This window comes from Heptranchias perlo, chromosome 8, assembly GCF_035084215.1.
Source record: "Heptranchias perlo isolate sHepPer1 chromosome 8, sHepPer1.hap1, whole genome shotgun sequence".
Taxonomy (NCBI): Eukaryota; Metazoa; Chordata; class Chondrichthyes; order Hexanchiformes; family Hexanchidae; genus Heptranchias; species Heptranchias perlo.
The window spans coordinates 57,740,790-57,764,008 of NC_090332.1; the positions used below are offsets into that span (position 1 = coordinate 57,740,790).

Below are 23,219 nucleotides of genomic sequence, written 5' to 3' on the forward strand. Positions count from 1 at the left end.
ATCCAAAGAGGAGTCATAAAAAGTTGCCAGAAAAAGTAGCAAGCCTGAGGATTGGGAGCAGTTTAGAATTCTGCAAAAGAGGCCCAAAAGATTGATTAAGAGGGGAAAAGACAAATGTAGGTCACTTACAGTCAGAAACGGCAGAATTTCTAATGGGGAACAAGGAAATGGCAAATACTTTGGTTCTGTCTTCACGGAAGAGGACACAAATAACTTCCCAGAAATGCTAGGGAACCAAGGGTCCAGTGAGAAGGAGGAATTAAAGGAAATTAGCATTAGTAAAAAAATATTGCTGGAGAAGTTAATGAGAGACTGAAAGCCAATAAATCCCCAGGGCCTGATAATCTGCATCCCAGAGTACTAAAAGAGGGAGCCATGGAAATAGTGGATGCATTAGTTGTCATCTTCCAAAATTATACAGATTATGGAACAGTTCCTGCAGTTTGGAGGGTGGCAAATGTAACCCCACTATTTAAAAAAGGGAGAGAGAAAACAGGGAACTACAGATCGGTTAGCGTAACATCAGTAGTAGGGAAAATGTTAGAGTCTATTATAAAGGATGTGATAACAGTACACTTAGGAAATATCAACGGGATTAGACAAAGTTAACATGGATTTATGAAAGGGAAATCATGTTTGACAAACCTACTGGAGTTTTTTGAGGATGTAACTTCTAGAATAGTTAAGGGAGAACCAGTGGATGTGTTTATTTGGATATTCAGAAGGCTTTTGATGAAGTCCCACATAAGAGGTTAGTGTGCAAAATTAAAGCACATGGAATTGGGGGTAATATACTGGCATGGATTGAAAATTGGTTAACAGACAGGAAACAGAGAGTAGGAATAAATGGGTCTTTTTCGGGGTGGCAGGCAGTGACTAGTGGGGTACTGCAGGGATCAGTGCTTGGACCCCAGCTATTCACAATAGATATCAATGATTTGGATGAGGGAACCAAATGTAATATTTCCAAATTTGCTGATGAAACAAAACTAGGTGGGATCGTGAGTTGTGAGGAGGATGCAGAGAGGCTTCAAGGCGATTTAGGCAAGTTGAGTGAGTGGGCAAATACATGGCAGATGCAGTATAATGTGGATAAATGTGAAGTTATCCACTTCAGAAGGAAAAACAGAAAGGCAGAGTATTATTTAAATGTTGATGTACAAAGGGACCTGGGTGTCCTTGTACACCAGTCACTGAAAGCAAACATGCAGGTGCAGCAAGCAGTTAGGAAGGATAAATGGTATGTTGGCCATCATTGCAAGAGGATTTGAGTATAGTACATGTCTTACTGCAGTTATACAAGGCCTTGGTGAGGCCACACCTGAGTATTGTGTGCAATTTTGGTCTCCTTACTTAAGAAAGGATATACTTGCCATAGAGGGAGTGTAGTGAAGGTTCACCAGACTGATTCCTGGGATGGCAGGACTGTTGTATGAGGAGAGATTGGGTCGACTCGGCCTGTATTCACTCGAGTTTAGATGAATGAGAGGGGATCTCATTGAAACATATAAAATTCTGACAGGGCTAGACAGACTGGATGCAAGGAGGATGTTTCCCTTGGCTGGGGGGGTCCAGAACGAGAGGTCACAGTCTCAGGATACAGGGTAGGAAATTTAGTACTGAGATGAGGAGAAATTTCTTCACTCAGTGGGGGTAAACCTATGGAATTCTCTGCCACAGAAGGCTGTGGAGGCCAAGTCACTGAATATATTTGAGGAGCTAGATAGATTTCTAGACTCAAAAGGCATTAAGGGGAATGGGGAGAGAGCGGGAATATGGTATTGAGCTAGAGGATAAACCATGATCATATTGAACGGCAGAGCAGGCTTGAAGGGCTGAATGGCCTACTCCAGTTCCTATTTTCTATGTCACATGTCACCTTTGGTTCTTTTGCCAATCACCTTAAATATGTGCCCTCTGGTTCTCGAACCTTCTGCCAATGGTAAGAGTTTCCCTTTATTTACTTCATCTAAACCCTTCATGAATTTGAACACTTCTATCAAATCTCCTCTTAACCTTCTCTGCTCCAGGAGAATAACCCCAGCTTCTCCAGTCTATCCACGTAACTGAAGTCCTTCATCCCTGGAACTATTCTGGCAAATCTTTTCTGCACCCTCTCTAAGGCCTTCACATCCTTCCTAAAGTGTGGTGCCCAGAATTGGACACAATACTCCAGTTGTGGCCAAACTAATGTTTTATAAAGGTTCAACATAACTCCCTTGCTTTTGTACTCTATATCTCAATAATAGCCGGTTGAATGCCAGTTGGTTTAGTAAATTTCTGTAATCATGTATGTAACAGGTGTATCCAATGGCCAGAAACATTGACAACACAACAGTAATGTGTTTACAGAACTGTATAGTACTACTCCCATTCACCCATGACTCCTGTGCTCGCTGACCAACATTTGCTCCTGAGCCCAAACACCTCCATTTTAAAATTCTCATCCTCATATTCAAATCCCTCCATGGCCTTGTCCCGCTCTATCTCTGTAACCTCCTCCAACTCTACAACCCTCCAAGGTCTCTGCTTTCCTCCAACTCTGGCCTTTTGTCCTTCTTTCGCTCCATCATTGGTGGCTGTGCCTTTAGCCTAGACGATACTATGTTCTGGAATTCCCTCCCTAAACCTCTCTCTCCTCCTTTACGATTCTCCTTAAAACCTACCTCTTTGGCCAAGCTTTTGGTGACCTGTACTAATGTCTCCTCCTTTGGCTCAGTGTCAATTTTTGTTTGATTGCGGTCCCATGAGATGTTTTACTATGTTAAAGGCGCTACATAAATATAAGTAGTAGTTGTTACTCCCCAGTTCTGCCTTCCCATATGAAAATACGTAGTATCACAGAAACATCATTAATTAGTTTAATATTAATGGTAACACCTACGCTAGGCACCGGCAACATGGTGAGCAGTTTCCTGTTGAGCAGTCTGAAATTCTTTTCCACTCTATGCATTTTTCCATTATCCATGCCATTTTCTGTATATTTCAGGTCACCACCTACATCCTCCCATTCCTTCTGCTGCTCTAACACCAGCTCTGAACAGATGAGATATATGTACTTCGGGGAAGAGGAGCAAGAAAGTGGTATTTTGCACAGAGTTGCCTTGATAGGACTTGAACAGGGCCTTATCAGGTTAACAGTACTTAGCCATGTGAGTTATATATAGGAGGAATTTAACCTAATCACCACTTTGTGGTGGACCTGACCAAGAGTCACAGACCTTTCTCTCAATACAGATACTACCTGATCTGCTGAGTGTTTCCAGAATTTTCCGGTTTTACTTCCTGATGGATCTCGTCTTCTCATTTACTCTTTTCAACCTTGGTGGTGTCAGCACTATGGGCCAGTACCCTTCACCTTGATTTCTTGATTTTAAAAAAACTTTAAATAAATACAGGAACATTTTGGTAAGACTGATCAGGAACTGGGAGGTATGCACGACAAATACAATTTTTTTCGTCGTGGTTTTTGAAAGTCTAAAATTTAGATCACAGCCCAAGATAGATGATTCAATTTTAGGATACATTATGGGTTTTATTTATTTTAGTCATTGCAAAGAAAGAATCTGCACCTTTCACATCCTCAGGACATTCCAAAGCACTTCACAGCCAGTGAGGGACTACTGAAGTGTAGTCACTGTTGTAATGCAGGGGCAAACGTGCATTGTAGCTATGCTAACTCAAAAATCCATGAGCAATCTTTCACTTAAGTGTATGCCAACCAATTAAACAACTACGTATGAACAACTGCTCTCTACCCCCTTCAGAACACATCAGAGTAGTGAAATTAATGAAGGCAATGTGTTTCATGTAGACTGTATACTTGTGCAGGCAGGTTAAGATTGATTGCATATGTTTATAGTTGGAAGAATCCATGGATTCTCTAATCTCTGTTAGTCTTCATCCTGTCAACTTTTTAGTGGCAACTCTGTGGATTTACTCGACTCAAGCTCCATCAGTGAGCTCATGTTTTCAACCAGTCCCATGTATACTACAGCTGTGAATACACATTTGTTAAGAATTGCATCTCAACTGAATTAAAATTAGTGTAAGCCAAGAATTTTACTGCTACAAATCTGGAGTCACGTAACATCCATGGGTTGCTCTGTATTAGAACATCTCAGCGTTCCAAGATATGCTTTCTACTCATGACTCTAGCATTCCATTACCTGCATGTCCCAAATAGACTAAATATAGTTTATAGAATTGAGTGTCTTGATAGGCCACTTCAGAGGGCATTAAAAGTCAACCACTTAGTGGGGGACTGGACTCAGATTGTGTAAGGACACCAGTGAACCAGTTGGGTTTCTAGCTTTCATAGTCATTTTCTGGTGCTAGCCACAAATGACCAGATTTATTGAATTCAATTTCACAACTTGCGATAATGAGATTTGAACTCACGACCTCTGGGTTGCTAGTCAAGTATCAAAATCAATACTTTAACATAGCATCAGATAAAAACAGATAACCATGACTGCCAGAGAACCTTTTTCTCATTCATTCTCAGGATATGGGCGTTGCTAGCATGGCCAGCATTTATGCCCATCCCTAGTTGCCCTTGAGAATGTGGTGGTGAGCCTTCTTCTTGAACCACTGCAGTCCACGTGGTTCGTTTTTTTGTAGCGGTTTGATACAACCTAATAGCTTGCTAGGCCATTTCAGAGGGCAGTTAAGAGTCAACCACATTGGTGTGGGACTGGAGTCACATATAGGCCAGACCCGTAAGGACACCAGGTTTCCTTCCCTAAAGGAGATCAGTGAGCCAGTTTGCGTTCTCCATTCAAGCTATTTTCCTTTTGGTAAAAATTATTATTTTTATAGAATGTTACTACTGCTAATTAAATTGTGAGTTTGCTCAAATTTGGAGGATTACCCCATGTAAGAATAGCAAAAAAAGTTTAGAAAAGAGAAATGCTGATTAACATGAAGCAGAGCCAAAGATTCCTTGCCTCAAAACAGTCTGCAGATACAGCAAGCTGAGTAAATCTGGCAATATTATCAAACTTAATGATGTGTTAAAAATCTCTCGAGGCATATTATAAATCATAAAATAAAGAAGGAAATCGATTAAAATTTAATCTTGGGGTTCATATGTTTATGGGGGCATAGATTTAAGGTGAGAGGGGAGAGATACAAAAGGGTCCAGAGGGGCAATTTTTTCACTCAAAGAGTGGTGAGTGTCTGGAACGAGCTGCCAGAGGCAGTAGTAGAGGCGGGTACAATTTTGTCTTTTAAAAAGCATTTGGACAGTTACATGGGTAAGATGGGTATAGAGGGATATGGGCCAAGTGCAGGCAATTGGGACTAGCTTAGTGGCATAAACTGGGCGACATGGACATGTTGGGCCGAAGGGCCTGTTTCCATGTTGTAAACTTCTATGATTCTATGTTTATAATGAAGCAGTCCAAGCCCGCATGCAGCAAGACCTGGACAACATCCAGGCTTGGGCTGATATGTGGCAAGTAACATTTGCGCCAGACAAGTGCCAAGCAATGACCATCTCCAACAAGAGAGAGTCTAACCACCTCCCCTTGACATTCAACGGCATTACCATTGCCGAATCCCCCACCATCAACATCCTGGGGGTCACCATTGACCAGAAACTTAACTGGACCAGCCATATAAATACTGTGGCTACAAGAGCAGGTCAGAGGCTGAGTATTCTGTGGCGAGTGACTCACCTCCTGACTCCCCAAAGCCTTTCCACCATCCACAAGGCACAAGTCAGGAGTGTGATGGAATACTCTCCACTTGCCTGGATGAGTGCAGCTTCAACAACACTCAAGAAGCTCAACACCATCCAGGACAAAGCAGCCCAATTGATTGGCACTACCCTAAACATTCACTCCCTTCACCACCGGCGCACTGTGGCTGCAGTGTGTACCATCCACAGGATGCACTGCAGCAACTCGCCAAGGCTTCTTCGACAGCACCTCCACCACCTAGAAGAACAAGAGCAGCAGGCATATGGGAACAACACCACCTGCACGTTCCCCTCCAAGTCACACACCATCCCGACTTGGAAATATATCGCCGTTCCTTCATCGTCACTGGGTCAAAATCCTAGAACTCCCTTCCTAACAGCACTGTGGGAGAACCTTCACCACATGGACTGCAGCGGTTCAAGAAGGCGGCTCACCACCACCTTCTCAAGGGCAATAGGGATGGGCAATAAATGCTGGCCTCACCTCCCACATCCCAGGAACGAATAATAAAAAAAAAAATTCAATTTCCCTCTCAGTTTATTGATCCATCTGAACCCCTCAATTAGATAACAGCCTTTTAATAATTCACTGCTACCCATTATTCTTCACTGGATATAACTGTGAGATGACAACATAATGTTGAGGTATGTCTCAGAGTATTAATCAAAGAAGGAATGCTGATGCTTGCAAACCACTGATACGACTACAAATGAAATACTGTGCCCCGTTTCGTTCAATATATTTGCAAAATAAAACACAGAGGAGGTTCAAAAAAAAGCAAGAATGGTCGTGATCTTAAATCAATATGTTATGAAGAGAGGCTAAATAAATTAAATCTGTTCTCGTTGTAAATGTAGCTGGAAGATGCAACATCTAAGTTTTTAAACTCTTGATAATAAGCTAAGGAAACTAAATAAGATACATTAAAACATCACCGATTGGAAAATGTATTCCAATGTAGCTTAAGGAATGACTGCTTCACATTTGTGAGGTATTAATCTAGAGCAGACAGCCATAAAGTACAATGAATGAAGTCTTGGTTGAAGCAGTCCAAAAAAAACCAAATTCAACAGGAAGGGGAGGGATATAGGATTGATGCAAAAGCAGAAGAAAAATGACAGTAATCTAACTGGAATCAGAATGAGACGAACAGCCCTTTTCTTCTGACCTTCTAAACTGTTCTTCTGACGAAGAGCATATAAGCATACTTGGAATAGAAGCAGTATAACTATCAGGGAAGACTGAATAAGCTGGGGATCTTTTCTCTAGAAAAAAGGCTGAGGGATGATCTAATAGAGGTCTTTAAAATTATGAAGCAGTTTGATAGGGGAGTGGTAGAGAAGATGTTTCTACTTGTGGGGAGTTCTAAACTAGGGGTCATAATATAAAAGATAGTCACTAATAAATCCAATAATGAATTCAGGAGAAACGTCTTTACCCAGAGTGTGGTTAGAATGTGAAACTTGCTACAACTAGTTGAGGCGAATAGAATAGATGCCTTTAAGGAGAAGCTGGATAAGTACATGAGTGTGAAGAATAAGCAGATAGGGTTAGATGAAGTATGGTGGGAGGAAGCTCGTGTGGAGCATAAACACCGGCATAGGCCAGTTGGGCCTAATGGCCTGTTTGTGCTTTAAATTCTATGTAATTCTAGGCAAATATTAGTGTGCAGTACGATAAGTACCTGAAGGATAATATATCTTTTATTTCTACCGTTCTGTGTGGATGGGAACAGTCTGTTTTATTAGTCAGTGCATTGTTTAGAGGAAAAACTGCCTCTGTACTGCTCGAGTAAGTTGCCAGGTCTTTTGTGAAATTTATTCATCCGATAAATTCAGATTACTTTACACGATATTTAAGGAATGCTCAAGATTTCAAAAAAAAGTGCGAGATGATCATTTTTGGGTGGCCATGCTCCCAAGGAAGTCTCGGGAAAGCTCCAAATAACCTGTAGGCAAGCAGAAATTTGACAATGTGGCAGGTATGCCATGCGAGAGTCTCTCTACATTCAAATATCATCTCCTGGAAGCATTTGTACTTTTCTCCATTCACCATGCAAAGGCAGAAGAAAAATGACAGTAATCTAACTGGAATCAGAATGAGACGAACAGCCCTTTTCTTCTGACGAAGAGCTTGGAATAGAAGCAGTATAACTATCAGGAAAGACTGAATAAGCTGGGAATCTTTTCTCTAGTTTCCTTAGCTTATTATCAAGATTTTAAAAACTTAGATGTTGCATCTTCCAGCTACATTTACAACGAGAACAGATTTAATTTATTTAGCCTCTCTTCATAACATATTAAGAATACTGCAATATTCAGACTTTACAATTGACTGCTTAACTTTTTTTTTAGTTGCAAGATATGATACACCTTCTCGGTTATCAGAATGTTTGTGCTGCCAGCAGTCTGCTGCTTAGGAAATCTAAACCAATACTTAAATATGCAACATTAATTGATTAGTGTGAATCCTTAAACAAACATTCGTTGTAAAATGAACTCTCCGGCAGACATTGTTTATGCAACTCCATGCATAAGGTACAGTCCAGCGCACCATGGAATAAGTCTTGTCATGTCTTAGTAGGAATTTTCAAACAATGTTTACCCAGTTTGACTGCTATGCCATCTGGGATGATTTTCAGGATTAAAAACATGCCACCACAATTCACAGTGAAAGTAAAAGCACCAAAGCAGAAAAGGAGCTTTGAAATAAGATTTTTACTTCACGTTCAGAGACTGTAGCAGTAACGGGAACACTAGTGAAGAAGCAAATGTACTGATTTGGATTTGGTGACTCATGAGAATGATTATAGAAAACTGACCTGGTCAACCAAAGCCAACCAGCAGTACTGGTGGTTATTGAATGAAGGCTAATCTGAGAGCCAATTATTGGCAAGGCCTCGCTGAATGGATTCAAAGCACTTAAAGAGATCTGCTCAATTGGCCCTGTTAAATCCATAATACTGACCCAAATTTTCATTTCAAAATGAACATTTGGGTTCAAAGGTATGTTGTGTCATATCATCAGTGCCTAGTGTCCTCATGTCCATTTCTGCGCATGTCAACTACTCTGCTTGTGGTTTAGTTCAGTGTTGTGCTGAGGAAATGTTGCATTACCGGAGGTATCGTCTGCCTGCTCAGGTGAATGTAAAAGATCCCATGGTACTCTTTGAAGAAGAGTGGAGAGTTCTCCCAGTGCCCAAGCCAACATTTATCCCTCAATCAACACCTCTAAAAGACAGATTAACTGGTCATTCATCTCATTGTTGTTTGTAGGACCTTGCTGTGCACAAATTGGCTGCTGTTTTTCCCTACATTACAACAGTGATTACATTTCAAAAGTAATTAATTGGCTGTGAATCGCTTTGGGATGTCCTGAGGATGTGAAAGGCACTATAAAAATGCATGTTCTTGCTTTGTTAGCCATCAGTGTTGATGGAAATGCATTAGATTTAATGGATTGTGTTGTCATTAGTGACCAATTTCTGTGTTTTATCCCATTCCCTCCCAAATATTCATTGATATTTGTGCTATATATTTAATTTAAACAAAGGTGCAGAATTAAAGCTTTTTTTTCCTCACTGTTGTAGGACACTATGACCAGCACAACTGGCCACCGCAGAACAAAAGCCTATTTGATTGGTGAAGCTAATATTAATAAAAGAAAAGAAATAATATCAACTTGGACAACTGACAGGAATTCATTTATTTTTTTCCTGTTAGACCTTTATGTTACAGAAAGGCTCTTCCTTAATTGCAATAGGTCATTTGTTTTGTTCCACTGAATTCAGGATGATGAAAAGTGAGACGGGACTGCACTTCTGAAGTGGTTTTTTGAAAACACATTACCATTCCCAAAGGTGTTAGAGTATGAGCAGTTATTACTTAGATATACAGAGGGAAATGGTTGGGTAACTTTTATATCTAAACAATAGAGAATATACGGTGGGAAAATGAGAAATACAACATCATTGCATGAATGAATGTGACCTGAGCAACAAAGTTGTGAACTAATTATAAAGTCTTACTCACAACTGGAGGAAATTATTTCATATTCTAAATTAGTTTTTTCTTAATTCAACAACACTCAAGAAGCTCGACACCATCAAGGGCAAAGCAGCCCACCTGATCAGTACCCCATCCACTGGCTTAAACATCCATTCCCTCCGCTGCCGGAATACCGTGGCTGCAGTGTGTATTATCTACGGGATGCACTACAGAGACTCGCGTAGGCTTCTTCGGCAGGACCTCCCAAACCTGCGACCTCCACTGCCTTGAAGGACAAGGGCAGCAGGTGCATGGAACCACCACCTCCAAGTTCTCCATCAAGTCATACATCAACCCGACTTGGACATATATTGCCGCGGCTGGGTCAGAATCCTAGACCTCCTTACCTAACAGCATTGTGGGAGCACCTACGCCACACAAGCTGCAGCAGTTCAAGAAGGGAGCACACCACCACTTTCTCAAGGGCAACTGGGGATGGGCAATAAATGCTGGCTTTGCCAGTCATTACCACATTCCGAGAATGAATAAAAAAAGCATGTACCTTTTTAACATAGAAATACTACTAGCATGGATAATGGTTTAATACAACCCAGTAGGTTCTGAGATACCTTTCACCTCTTTCTAGAGGCAAGTGGCAGACCAAGCAAAGCTCCCTTTAGCGGAGATGTAGAATGAAATTCATTAGATCATGCTGTTAGTGTGTTGAGCTTAGTCATAGAGCGAGGTCTTATATCCATGACAACCATAAAGACATATAATGACATAAAATTATTCTGTTTTATATTCCCCTTATGTTCCCAGATCATGCCGCCTCTGCAGCCAAGAGGGCAGGCAAGAGACCCATCTTTAGTTGTCCACCTATGCCACTTTTGAACCAGTTGCCAGGAAATAATGAGATAATTTGTAAAACCAATTATTTTTTGAATAAGTAAGTTACATGAAGACTGGTGCAGTCATAGAGTCATAGAGTTATACAGCACGGATAGAGGCCCTTCGGCCCATCGTGTCCGCGCCGGCCATCAAGCCCTGTCTAATCTAATCCCATATTCCAGCATTTGGTCCGTAGCCTTGTATGCTATGGCATTTCAAGTGCTCATCCAAATGCTTCTTGAATGTTGTGAGGGTTCCTGCCTCCACAACCCTTTCAGGCAGTGAGTTCCAGACTCCAACCACCCTCTGGGTGAAAAAGTTCTTTCTCAAATCCCCTCTAAACCTCCCGCCTTTTACCTTGAATCTATGTCCCCTTGTTATAGAACCCTCAACGAAGGGAAAAAGCTCCTTCGTATCCATCCTATCTGTGCCCCTCATAATTTTGTACACCTCAATCATGTCCCCCCTCAGCCTCCTCTGCTCCAAGGAAAACAAACCCAATCTTCCCAGTCTCTCTTCATAGCTGAAGCGCTCCAGCCCTGGTAACATCCTGGTGAATCTCCTCTGCACCCTCTCCAAAGCGATCACATCCTTCCTGTAGTGTGGCGACCAGAACTGCACACAGTACTCCAGCTGTGGCCTAACCAGTGTTTTATACAGCTCCATCATAACCTCCTTGCTCTTATATTCTATGCCTCGGCTAATAAAGGCAAGTATCCCATATGCCTTCTTTACCACCTTATCTACCTGTTCCGCCGCCTTCAGGGATCTGTGAACTTGCACACCAAGATCCCTCTGACCCTCTGTCTTGCCTAGGGTCCTCCCATTCATTGTGTATTCCCTTGCCTTGTTCGTCCCTCCAAAGTGCATCACCTCGCACTTTTCCAGGTTAAATTCCATTTGCCACTGTTCCGCCCATCTGACCAACCCATCTATATCGTCCTGCAGACTGAGGCTATCCTCCTCGCTATTTACCACCCTACCAATTTTTGTATCATCAGCGAACTTACTGATCATACCTTTTACATTCATATCCAAGTCATTAATGTAGACCACAAACAGCAAGGGACCCAGCACCGATCCCTGTGGTACCCCACTGGCCACAGGCTTCCAGTCACAAAAACAACCTTCGACCATCACCCTCTGCCTTCTGCCACTAAGCCAGTTTTGTATCCAAAGTGCCAAGGCACCCTGGATTCCATGGCGCCTTGGCACCTGACGAAGGAGGAAAGCTCCGAAAGCTTGTGATTTAAAATAAAACTGTTGGACTATAACCTGGTTTTGTGCAAGTCCTTACATAGATAAAAATGGTTATTTTAATAAGGGAAAATCCTGTGATCCTATATACACAACAGGGCGCCATCATTCACAAAGAGTGCGAGTCAGAGAATTGGGGCTACAATGTTGTCACCCTATCTCCACCCTGCACTCCCAGTTGTAGCATGGGATCATGGAACTACTAACAGGTCCTTTTGGTTCTCAATAAAAGAATCCATCATTTTTCTTGCCATCTCATCCCTATTAAGCAATGATGGAGCAACACTGAAAGCTGCCATTAATTCCATGAACTAGTTCCCACCTTGCTACCTAAATGAGAACGCATGATAATGAGTAAATGAGAGAACATTGAGTGGATTAGTAAAATCTTTAAAGCTGTGTACACACCTACAAATCGTTTGTTCCCTGCCATGTCAAACACTGACTGTGGAATCGTGTGGAATGACCTAGTCACAGGCTCTGTCGTTGTTGGAGGCTCAGTTGTTGAAGGTAAAGTAGTTGCAACCAGCTGAAAACCTTGGAAAATATAATAAAAATGGATTTTAAACACTTTAAGATTGCACAGGTTTGTTATAAGCTTCCAGTATGAACTTGGTTTCAATTTTGCCATCAAGAGGGCCTGTCCTTCTGGAGAATATCAGTACAGATTTACTCAGTCATTTGCACTATGTCCTAAAACCCTGTCTAAAGTACTGGTCATGATGTGGAGATGCCGGTAAGTACTGGTCAATTCACGATTAGGAACAGTATTAAAGATATCCTAACAAAGAGAGTTTCCATTACAATATAGATAATTTAATAGGTGGAATTGCATACTCCTACATCGAAATATGGTCAAATCTGTCATTTTAATTGTTTTTTAATCCCGCTGTCTCCAAAATACTACACGGATCCCTCCTAGCTCTGGGAGTTCTCATTCAACATGCCATATGCAATGGTATTATAAGATATCAAAGATTTGATGATAGCACTGCATCTTTAAAAAAAAATTGAAGCAGATTTGTTCTAGTCTCTAAGGTGAGTTCAATGTTCCAATTTCTGATAAAATACAGTCACATCATACATGCTTAAAAAAGAGCTAAATGGTAAACATTCATCAATGCTTAGAAAAATCTTAAAGTTCACAGGATTCAGAAAATTGCAAAATAATTTATACACTTTTGTTTTACAAAATTAAGATGTAATCAGCAGTCTGAAGCAGTGAGAAAGTTCTTGTTCAACACGTTGGAATGTGGCATCACACAACGAGCAACGTGAACTGGACTTTTTTCCTCACCCTTCAGATCGCACTATATTTGCACTGCAAATTGCTGGAAATGCAAATTGATAATGGCGCACCAATGTCAACGTTGCATCTGAGACTTCCTGAATGTTCAATCGTCTATCTCCTTAAATCAATGAAACAAAAAGATAGAGAGGAACAGAGTGAACGACGGAGAAGGAAATAGGGTAAACTAGAGTCAAATTAGAGCTAGAAAGAGAAATAGAGTGGGAAAGAAAGTTTGGATTAAGAGAGAGAGACAAAGAAAATAGAAAGGAAAAGTAAGAAAAAAAATTAAAATTTAAAATTTACTACCTGTGGGAGTGAGATTTCACAGTTTCACTGTTCCCTTTCTGGGCCTCCAAGGTTGAGTGGCATGTCAGAACTATAAATCGCATCATTAACAGGGTCCTCATGACATGAATTACCAGCCCTAAATGGCTCCAGCGAGATTAATTCGCATTTATGGAACAAAGCCAGCAATTTCTTAACATGGCGAGTTTCCAATTTTTTTGGTCTTGTCGAGGCTAACGGTGGCAAAATGTCCAGCAATTTGTGGCAAATCAGAACTTGTGGCATATCTCATCTTTGCCACAAATTGCTGGGGTTTTTTACGAACCAATAATGGCGAGCGTCGTGAACTCGACATTATTTTTGCAGCAATTTCTGGGCCTTCATGTCAATTTGACGACTGATTTGAAGTCTGAGTCGGTAACAAAATTTCAACAGCATCAGCAAAATCTTTAGTGCTTTGTCTTTAAGACAGGGTAATCACTTCAGTGAACTTTATCTCCGGTAAATTTCATTCCAAAATGCATTTGTCCCATGATTAGGGTTTTCAGACAGGTACACGGGTCTGTTTGTTCTAGGTTACACAGCATTTTTTTTTAAAAAACAGTAACATGGTTAAACTGAAGACACACAACTAATATACAGCCAACTTTAAAACTGCTCAACAGGAACACAAAATTATGTTTTTCTTTGGGGGTAGCAGCCCTGCTAACACGAGAGTATCCAATAGTTATCAAAATTAAGAAAGATGATTTAACCTAAGATGAGGGAATGACTCAGGACATTTGAGTGGAGATCTGGACATCAAAGCAAAGAAATAATAACTAGGAATTGTAATGAATCACAGGTCAAAAGAAAGACTGAATTATTTGAGCAGATGAGGAGAGCATTGTTGAAAGTGCAAAAACAGGTAGTTTTACGGACCTGATATTTGGTAGGGATCTTTCAAAAGGTAAATTTGTAACACCGGTTCGAACCCCTTGATAAAGCAGAGAGGGATACTTCCTGAGGTATTCAAAATAGTTTAGGGTATCGATAAGTTCAATCCTGAGAAACTGTTTACTGGCGCTGAGAATAAACACAATAAGGGGGCATGTGATGGAATGCAAGAGGAGGGAAGGTGAATGGATAGATCTCACAGAACTACTGCACACCAAGGGAAGGTGAATGGACAGATCTCACAGAACTACTGCACACCAAGGGAAGGTGAATGGACAGATCACAGAGCTGCTGGACACAGAGGGGAGGTGAATGAATAGATCAGGTTGAACTACTGCACAATGAGGGAGATGGGATGAATCGATAGAACTACTCCATTCAGAAGGAAGAGGAATGAACAGTTCATATAGAGCTACTGCACACTGAAGAAAGGTGAACGATAATTTGTCGACTAGGCCAATGAAAGCTAGAAAGCCAACTGATTCACTAGTGTCCATCAGAGAAGGCAGCCGACTAACCTTATCCAATCTGACGCAAAAGTTCAATTGTTTGTTTGTTCAGAACCTGCACACTTCAATGGTGTACTATTCTAAGGGAATCAGAAAATATTCACCCAAACTGTGAGAAGGACTTCTGCAAATCAAACGTGACAATTAATTGAAGTTGAAGTGTGAACGGAGATCACTAGGAAGATACAAATGGTTTAAAAGCAAGCAACGATTATCATTTTGGTAGCCCAAGAAGTTTCTAATATAGTTGTGGAATCTGAACTCTCAAATATTTGGTTGCTAGTCCAGTACCATAACCAACCACTGCACTACCAAAGCATCGAATGCTCAAAAAGTATTGGAGAATTGGTTTCCTCTGGGTACAATATGCATCTGAAACCGAGGCATAAAGATTTCTTTGGGTAGTGTTTGTAGAAAAATTGTAACTAGAAGCCATTATTTTATAATAGAAGTAACTCAGTAGGTTCTTGTGAGAGGAAATGAAATGTTGCACGGCCAACATCAAATTATGGAACAAATTTATTAAAGTAGTGGTAGATATTATACATCTTTATACATCTTTACTTGAAGCAAGCAATTGACCTCAGCGGTGCTGCTGTGAAGAACAACTGAGCATATAGCAGTCCTCTGGTGTACTGACTGGCAACTAGCCAAGAGTGGGATTGGATGTGACCTTGGACGAAACCACTCATACAACCATCTCTGGTTGCGGGAGCTGCAAAGCACATGGCAAGCAAAACTGAGTGACGGACCCTCCAAAAAAACTAACAAGGTTCCCTCAGTAGACTTATGGTTAAAGTGAAAGTCACATTGAGTTATATAGAGTCTATAGCACAGAAACAGGCTATTCGGCCCAACTGGTCTATAACGGTGTTTATGCTCCACACGAGCCTCCTCCCTCCCTACTTGAGCCTCATCCTCCTCATTTCATCTATCCCAATCAGCAAGCCCTCCCATTCTTTTCCCTATTGTGTGCTTATCTAGCTTCCTCTTAAATGCATCCATGCTATTTGCCTCAACTACTCCTAGTGGTAGCGTGTTCCACATTCTTACCACTCAAAGAAGTTTCTCCTGAATTCCCTATTGGACTTATCAGTGACTATCTTATATTGATGACCTCTAGTTTTGGATTCTCTCACAAGTGAAAACATTTTCTCTGCGTCTCTACAACCAGAACTGTGCACAGTACTCCAGGTGTGGTCTAACCAAGGTTCTATACAAGTTTAATATAACTTCCCTGCTTTTCAATTCTAACCCTCTAGAAATGAACCCTCGTGTTTGGCTTGCCTTTTTTATGGCCTTATTCACCTGTATTGCTACTTTTAGTGATTTGTGTATCTGTACCCCAAGATCCCTTTGCTCCTCTACCCCATTTAGACTCTTATTATCCAAGCAATATGTGGCCTCCTTAGTCTTCCTTCCAAAATGCATTATCTCACACTTCTATATTTTAAAATTCATTTGCCAATTACATGCCCATGCTGCAAGTTTATTAATGTCTTCTTGCATTTTAACGGATTCTTCCTTTGTATTAACTATACCCGCCAATCTAGTGTCGTCTGCAAATTTTGGAATTGCACTTCCGATTCCTGAGTCCAAATCATTAATGTAAATTGTGAACAACAGTGGTCCCAACACCGATCCCTGTGGAACATCACTTCCCACCTTTTGCCAGTCTGTTTTCTATTTTGCATCCAGCTTGCTATCCATTCTGCTAGTTGTCCCCTGACTCCATATGCTCTGACCTTAGTCATAAGTCTACATTGTGATACCTTATTGAAGGCCTTTTGAAAATCCAAACATATTACACTTCCATATCCAATTAGAGGGTGAGAAGGTTGGTTCTCAAACAAGCGTACTGAGCTTGAATAAAGGAGACTATGATGGTATGAGAGCGGAATTGATTAAAGTGGACTGGGAAAATAGATTAAAAGGTAAGACGGTACATGAGCAGTGGTTTCATTTAAGGAGTTATTTTACAACTTTCAAAAAATATATATTCCACTGAGGAAAAAAGGGTGTAAAAGAAATGACAGCCATCCGTGGCTAAGTAAAGAAATTAAGGATAGTATCCGACTAAAAACAAGGACATATAAGGTAGCCAAACTTAGTGGGAGGATAGAAGATTGGGAAGTCTTCAAAAGACAGCAAAAAGTAACTAAAGGATTGATTAAGAAAGGGAAGATAGATTATGAAAATAAATTAGCAAAAAATATAAAAACAGATAGTTATATAAAAAGAAAAAGGGTGGCTAAGGCAAACATAGGTCCCTTAGAGGATGAGACCGGGAAATTAATGGTGGGAAACATGGAGATGGCAAAAATGCTGAACAAATATTTTGTTTCAGTCTTTATGGTAGAGGACACTAAGAATATCCCAACACTGGACAAACAGGGGGCTCGAAGGGGGGAGGAGCTAAATACGATTAAAATCACGAAGGAATTGGTACTCAGTAAATTAATGGGACTCAAGGCGGATAAATCCCCTGGACCTGATGGCTTACATCCTAGGGTCTTGAGGGAAGTGGCAGTGGGGATTGTGGATGCTTTGGTAATAATTTTCCAAAATTCTCTGGACTCGGCAAAGGTCCCGGCAGATTGGAAAACTGCCAATGTAACACCCTTATTTAAAAAGGGTAGTAGGCAGAAGGCTGGAAATTATAGACCAGTTAGCCTAACATCTGTGGTGGGTAAAATTTTGGAGTCGATTATTAAGGAGACAGTAGCAGAACATTTGGATAAACATAATTTAATAGGACAAAGTCAGCATGGCTTTACGAAGGGGAAGTCATGTCTGACAAATTTGCTCGAGTTCTTTGAGGATATAACGTACAGGGTGGATAAAGGGGAACCAGTGGACGTAGTGTATTTGGACTTCCAGAAGGCATTCAACAAGGTGCCACATAAAAGATTATTGCTCAAGATAAAGAATCACTGGATTGGGGGTAATATTCTGGCATGGGTGGAGGATTGGTTGTCTAACAGGAAGCAGAGAGTTGAGATAAATGGTACATTCTCGGACTGGCAACCAGTGGCCAGTGGTGTTCCGCAGGGGTCGGTGCTGGGTCCCCAACTCTTTACAATCTATATTAACGATTTGGAGGAGGGGACCGAGTGTAACATATCAAAGTTTGCAGATGATACAAAGATGGGAGGGAAAGTAGAGAGTGAGGAGGACATAAAAAACCTACAAGGGGATATAGACAGGCTGGGTGAGTGGGCGGGGATTTGGCAGATGCAATACAATATTGGAAAATGTGAGGTTATGCACTTTGGCAGGAAAAATCAGAGAGCAAGTTATTATCTTAATGGCGAGAAACTGGAAAGTACTGCAGTACAAAGGGATCTGGGGGTCTTAGTGCAAGAAAATCAAAAAGTTAGTTTGCAGGTGCAGCAGGTGATCAAGAAGGCCAACGGAATGTTGGCTTTTATTGCTCGGGGGATAGAATATAAAAACAGGGAGGTATTGCTGCAGTTATATAAGGTATTGGTGAGAATGCACCTGGAATACTGCATACAGTTTTGGTGTCCATACTTAAGAAAAGACATACTTGCTCTCGAGGCAGTACAAAGAAGGTTCACTCGGTTAATCCCGGGGATGAGGGGGTGGACATATGAGGAGAGGTTGAGTAGATTGGGACTCTACTCATTGGAGTTCAGAAGAATGAGAGGCGATCTTATTGAAACATATAAGATTGTGAAGGGGCTTGATCGGGTGGATGCGGTGAGGATGTTCCCAAGGATGGGTGAAACGAGAACTAGGGGGCATAATCTTAGAATAAGGGGCTGCTCTTTCAAAACTGAGATGAGGAGAAACTTCTTCACTCAGAGGGTAGTAGGTCTGTGGAATTTGCTGCCCCAGGAAGCTGTGGAAGCTACATCATTAAATAAATTTAAAACAGAAATAGACAGTTTCCTAGAAGTAAGGGGAATTAGGGGTTACGGGGAGCAGGCAGGAAATTGGACATGAATTTAGATTTGAGGTTAGGATCAGATCAGCCATGATCTTATTGAATGGCGGAGCAGGCTCAAGGGGCCGATTGGCCTACTCCTGCTCCTATTTCTTATGTACACTGCATTACCCTTGTCTAGTCTTCCAGTTACATCTTCAAAGAATTCATAAGGTTGGTCAAGCATGACCTTCCCTTCTGAAATCCGTGCTGACTACTCTTTATTATATTTTTGTTTTCTAGATGTTTTTATAATACATCTTTGAGTAAAGATTCCATTATCTTTCTTACCGCCGATATTAAGCTAACTGCTCTTTCGTTCGCTGGACTTGTTCTATCTCCCTTTTTAAATATAGGAATAACATTTGCTGTCTGCCAGTCCTCTGGCACTATTCCCTTTTTTAATGGATTTTTATATATGGTGCCTTCCACAACTTCTTTTAATATGCGCCGATGCAATCCATCCGAACCAGAGGTTTTATCCTCTCAAATTTGATTAGTTTATCAATTATCGCCTCCCTTTCTACCTTAAATGTCTTTATACCTTCTTTGATCTCCTCTTCGAATGTCATACCCACCTTGTTAGTCTCCCTGGTAAATACTGAGGCAATTCAATATTTCTGCTGCTTCGCTATCATTACATAAGAACATAAGAACAAGGAGCAGGAGTAGGCCAATCGGCCCCTTGAGCCTGCTCCGCCATTCAATAAGATCATGGCTGATCTGATCCTAACCTCAAATCTAAATTCATGTCCAATTTCCTGCCCGCTCCCCGTAACCCCTAATTCCCTTTACTTCTAGGAAACTGTCTATTTCTGTTTTAAATGTATTTAATGATGGAGCTTCCACAGCTTCCTGGGGCAGCAAATTCCACAGACCTACGACCCTCTGAGTGAAGAAGTTTCTCCTCATCTCAGTTTTGAAAGAGCAGCCCCTTATTCTAAGATTATGCCCCCTCGTTCTAGTTTCACCCATCCTTGGGAACATCCTTACCGCATCCACCCGATCAAGCCCCTTCACAATCTTATATGTTTCAATAAGATCGCCTCTCATTCTTCTGAACTCCAATGAGTAGAGTCCCAATCTACTCAACCTCTCCTCATATGTCCACCCCCTCATCCTCGGGATTAACCGAGTGAACCTTCTTTGTACTGCCTCGAGAGCAAGTATGTCTTTTCTTAAGTATGGACACCAAAACTGTATGCAGTATTCCAGGTGCGGTCTCACCAATACCTTATATAACTGCAGCAATACCTCCCTGTTTTTATATTCTATCTCCCGAGCAATAAAAGCCAACATTCCGTTGGACTTCTTGACCACCTGCTGCACCTGCATACTAACTTTTTGATTTTCTTGCACTAGGACCCCCAGATCCCTTTGTACTGCAGTACTTTCCAGTTTCTCGCCATTAAGATAATAACTTGCTCTCTGATTTTTCCTGCCAAAGTGCATAACCTCACATTTTCCAATATTGTATTGCATCTGCCAAATCTCCGCCCACTCACCCAGCCTGTCTATATCCCCTTGTAGTTTTTTTATGTCCTCCTCACTCTCTACTTTCCCTCCCATCTTTGTATCATCTGCAAACTTTAATATGTTACACTCGGTCCCCTCCTCCAAATCGTTAATATAGATTGTAAAGAGTTGGGGACCCAGCACCGACCCCTGCGGAACACCACTGGCTACTGGTTGCCAGTCCGAGAATGAACCATTTATCCCAACTCTCTGCTTCCTGTTAGATAACCAATCCTCCACCCATGCCAGAATATTACCCCCAATCCAGTGATTCTTTATCTTGAGCAATGAACTTTTATGTGGCACCTTGTTGAATGCCTTCTGGAAGTCCAAATACACTACGTCCACTGGTTCCCCTTTATCCACCCTGTACGTTATGTCCTCAAAGAACTCAAGCAAATTTGTCAGACATGACTTCCCCTTCATAAAGCCATGCTGACTTTGTCCTATTAAATTATGTTTATCCAAATGTTCCGCTACTGTCTCCTTAATAATAGACTCCAAAATTTTACCCACCACAGATGTTAGGCTAACTGGTCTATAATTTCCAGCCTTCTGCCTACTACCCTTTTTAATAATTACCTGTAAGTTTATCTTGTGCATCCCTAGTGGCCCTATTTTCCTGATTTTTCTTTTGTTATTTATGTGTCAACAACAACTTTCATTTATACAGCGCTTTTAAAGTAGTAAAATGTCCCAAGGCGCTTTATCAAACAAGGAGCGTTATCAAACAAAATTTGACACCGAGCCACGTAAGGAGGTGTTAGAACTGGTGACTAAAAGCTTGGTCAAAGAGGTAGGTTTTAAGAAGCGTCTTAAAAGAGGAGAGAGAGGTGAAGAGGTTTAGGGAGGGAATTCCAGAGCTTAGAGCCTAGGCAGCTGAAGGCACGGCTGCCAATGGTGAAGTATTTAAAATCGGGGATGCGCAAGAAGAAAGAATTGGAGGAGCAGAGATCTCGGAGGGTTGTAGGGTTGGAGGAGGTTACAGAGGTAGGGAGGGGTGAGACCATGGGGGGATTTGAAAAAAAGCATGAGAATTTTAAAATCGAGGTGTTCCCAGACCAGGAGCCAATATAGGTCAGTGAGCACAATTAGGATACGGGCAGCAGAATTTTAGATGAGCTCAAGTTTATGGAGGGTGGAAGATGGGAGGCCAGCTTGGAGAGCATTGGAATAGTCCAGTCTGGAGGTAACAAAGGCATGGATGAGGGTTTCAGCAGCAGGTGAGATGAGGCAGAGGTGGAGACGGGTGACATTACGGAGGTGGAAGTAGGCAGTCTTGATGATGGAGCGGATGTATGGTCGGAAGCTCATCTCAGGATGAAATAGGACGCCAAGGTTGAGAACGGTCTGGTTCAACCTGTGTCTGTAGAATACTTCACTATTTCTCTTTATACTCCTTGATAATTTGCTTTCCTAATTGTTTTTGACATCCTTCCCAACCGCTTTGTATTCCCTTTTGTCATCCTCTCCTTTATTGTCTGTTGATAAAGAGGAACTACTTAAAGATTAGCAGTACTCAAATTAGAAAAGTCACCTGGTCCAGATGGGATGCATCCGACGTTACTGTGGGAAGTGAGGGTGGAAATTGCGGAGGCTCTGGCCATAATCTTCCAATCCTCCATAAGTATGGGGATGGTGCCGGAGGACTGGAGGATTGCAAATGTTATCGCCCTTTTCAAAAAAGGGGAGAGGTATAAACCCGCTAATTACAGACCAGTCGGCCTATTGTCGGTGGTGGGGAAACTTTGAGACAATAATCATGGACAAAATTAATTGGCACTTGGAGAAGTATGGGCTAATAAATGAAAGTCAGCACAGATTTGTTAAAGGAAAATTATATTTGACTAACTTGATCGAGTTCTTTGATGAAGTAACAGAGAGGGTTGATGAGGGTAGTGCGGTTGATGTTGTGTATATGGACTTTCAAAGGCATTTATAAAGTACCACATAACAGACTTGTTAGCAAAAGCCCATGGGATTAAAGGGTCAGTGGCAGCATGGATACAAAATTGGCTAAGGGACAGAAAGCAGAGATTAGTGGTGAACGGTTCTTCATCAGACTGGAGGAAGGTATACAGTGGTGTTTCCCAGGGGTCAGTATTAGGACAGCTGCTCTTTTTGACATATATTAATAACCTAAACTTGGGTGTAGAAGGTACAATTTCAAAGTTTGGAGATAACATGAAACTCGGAAATGGAGTAAACAATGTAGAGGATAGTAACAGACTTCAGGAGGACAGAGACAGATTGGTGAAATGGGCAGATGAAACTTAATGCCGAGAAGTGTGAAATGATGCATTTTGGTAGGAAGAATGAGGAGAGGCAATATAAACTAAATGGTACAATTTTAAAGGGGGTGCAGAAACAGAAAGATCTGTGGGTGCACATACACAATTCTTTGAAGGTGGGAGGACAAATTGAGAAAGCTGTTAAACAAGCATATGGGATCCTGGGCTTTATTAATAGAGGCATAGAGTCCAAAAGCAAGGAAGTTATGCTAAACCTTTATAAAACAATGGTTAGGCCTCAGCTGGAGTATGGTGTTCAATTCTGGGCACCACACTTTAGGAAGGATGTCAGGCCTTAGAGAGGATGCAGGAAAGATTCACTAGAATGCTGCCAGGGATGAGGGACTTCAGTTATGTGGAGAGACAGGAGAAACTGTAGTTGTTTTCCTTAGAACAGAGAAGGTTAAGGGGAGATTTGATAGAGGTGTCCAAGATCATGAACGGTTTTGACAGAGTAAATAAGGAGAAACTGTTTCCAGTGGCAGAAGGGTCGGTAGTGCAGAAAGGACTGGAACCAATGTCCTAAGGGGAGTGTTTGCCAGTGCTGTTGGGGAGGATTTAAACTAATGTGGCAGGGGGATGGGAACCGATGCAGGAAGTCAGT

The 23,219-nt window shown here is 41.4% G+C and overlaps 1 protein-coding gene across 2 annotated transcripts in view; it reads right to left on the reverse strand.

The window, feature by feature from the left end:
* Window positions 1–23,219, reverse strand: part of fndc1 (fibronectin type III domain containing 1) — a 331,091-nt gene that overhangs the window by 77,323 nt on the left and 230,549 nt on the right. For both annotated transcript variants that reach the window (XR_010963686.1, XM_067989150.1), the window contains exon 17: window positions 12,248–12,376. Coding sequence is in view for 1 of the 2 variants with exons in the window: in XM_067989150.1 (XP_067845251.1) it covers window positions 12,248–12,376 (129 nt within the window). In the remaining variant the exon portion in view is untranslated. The remainder of the gene's footprint in view (window positions 1–12,247; window positions 12,377–23,219) is intronic.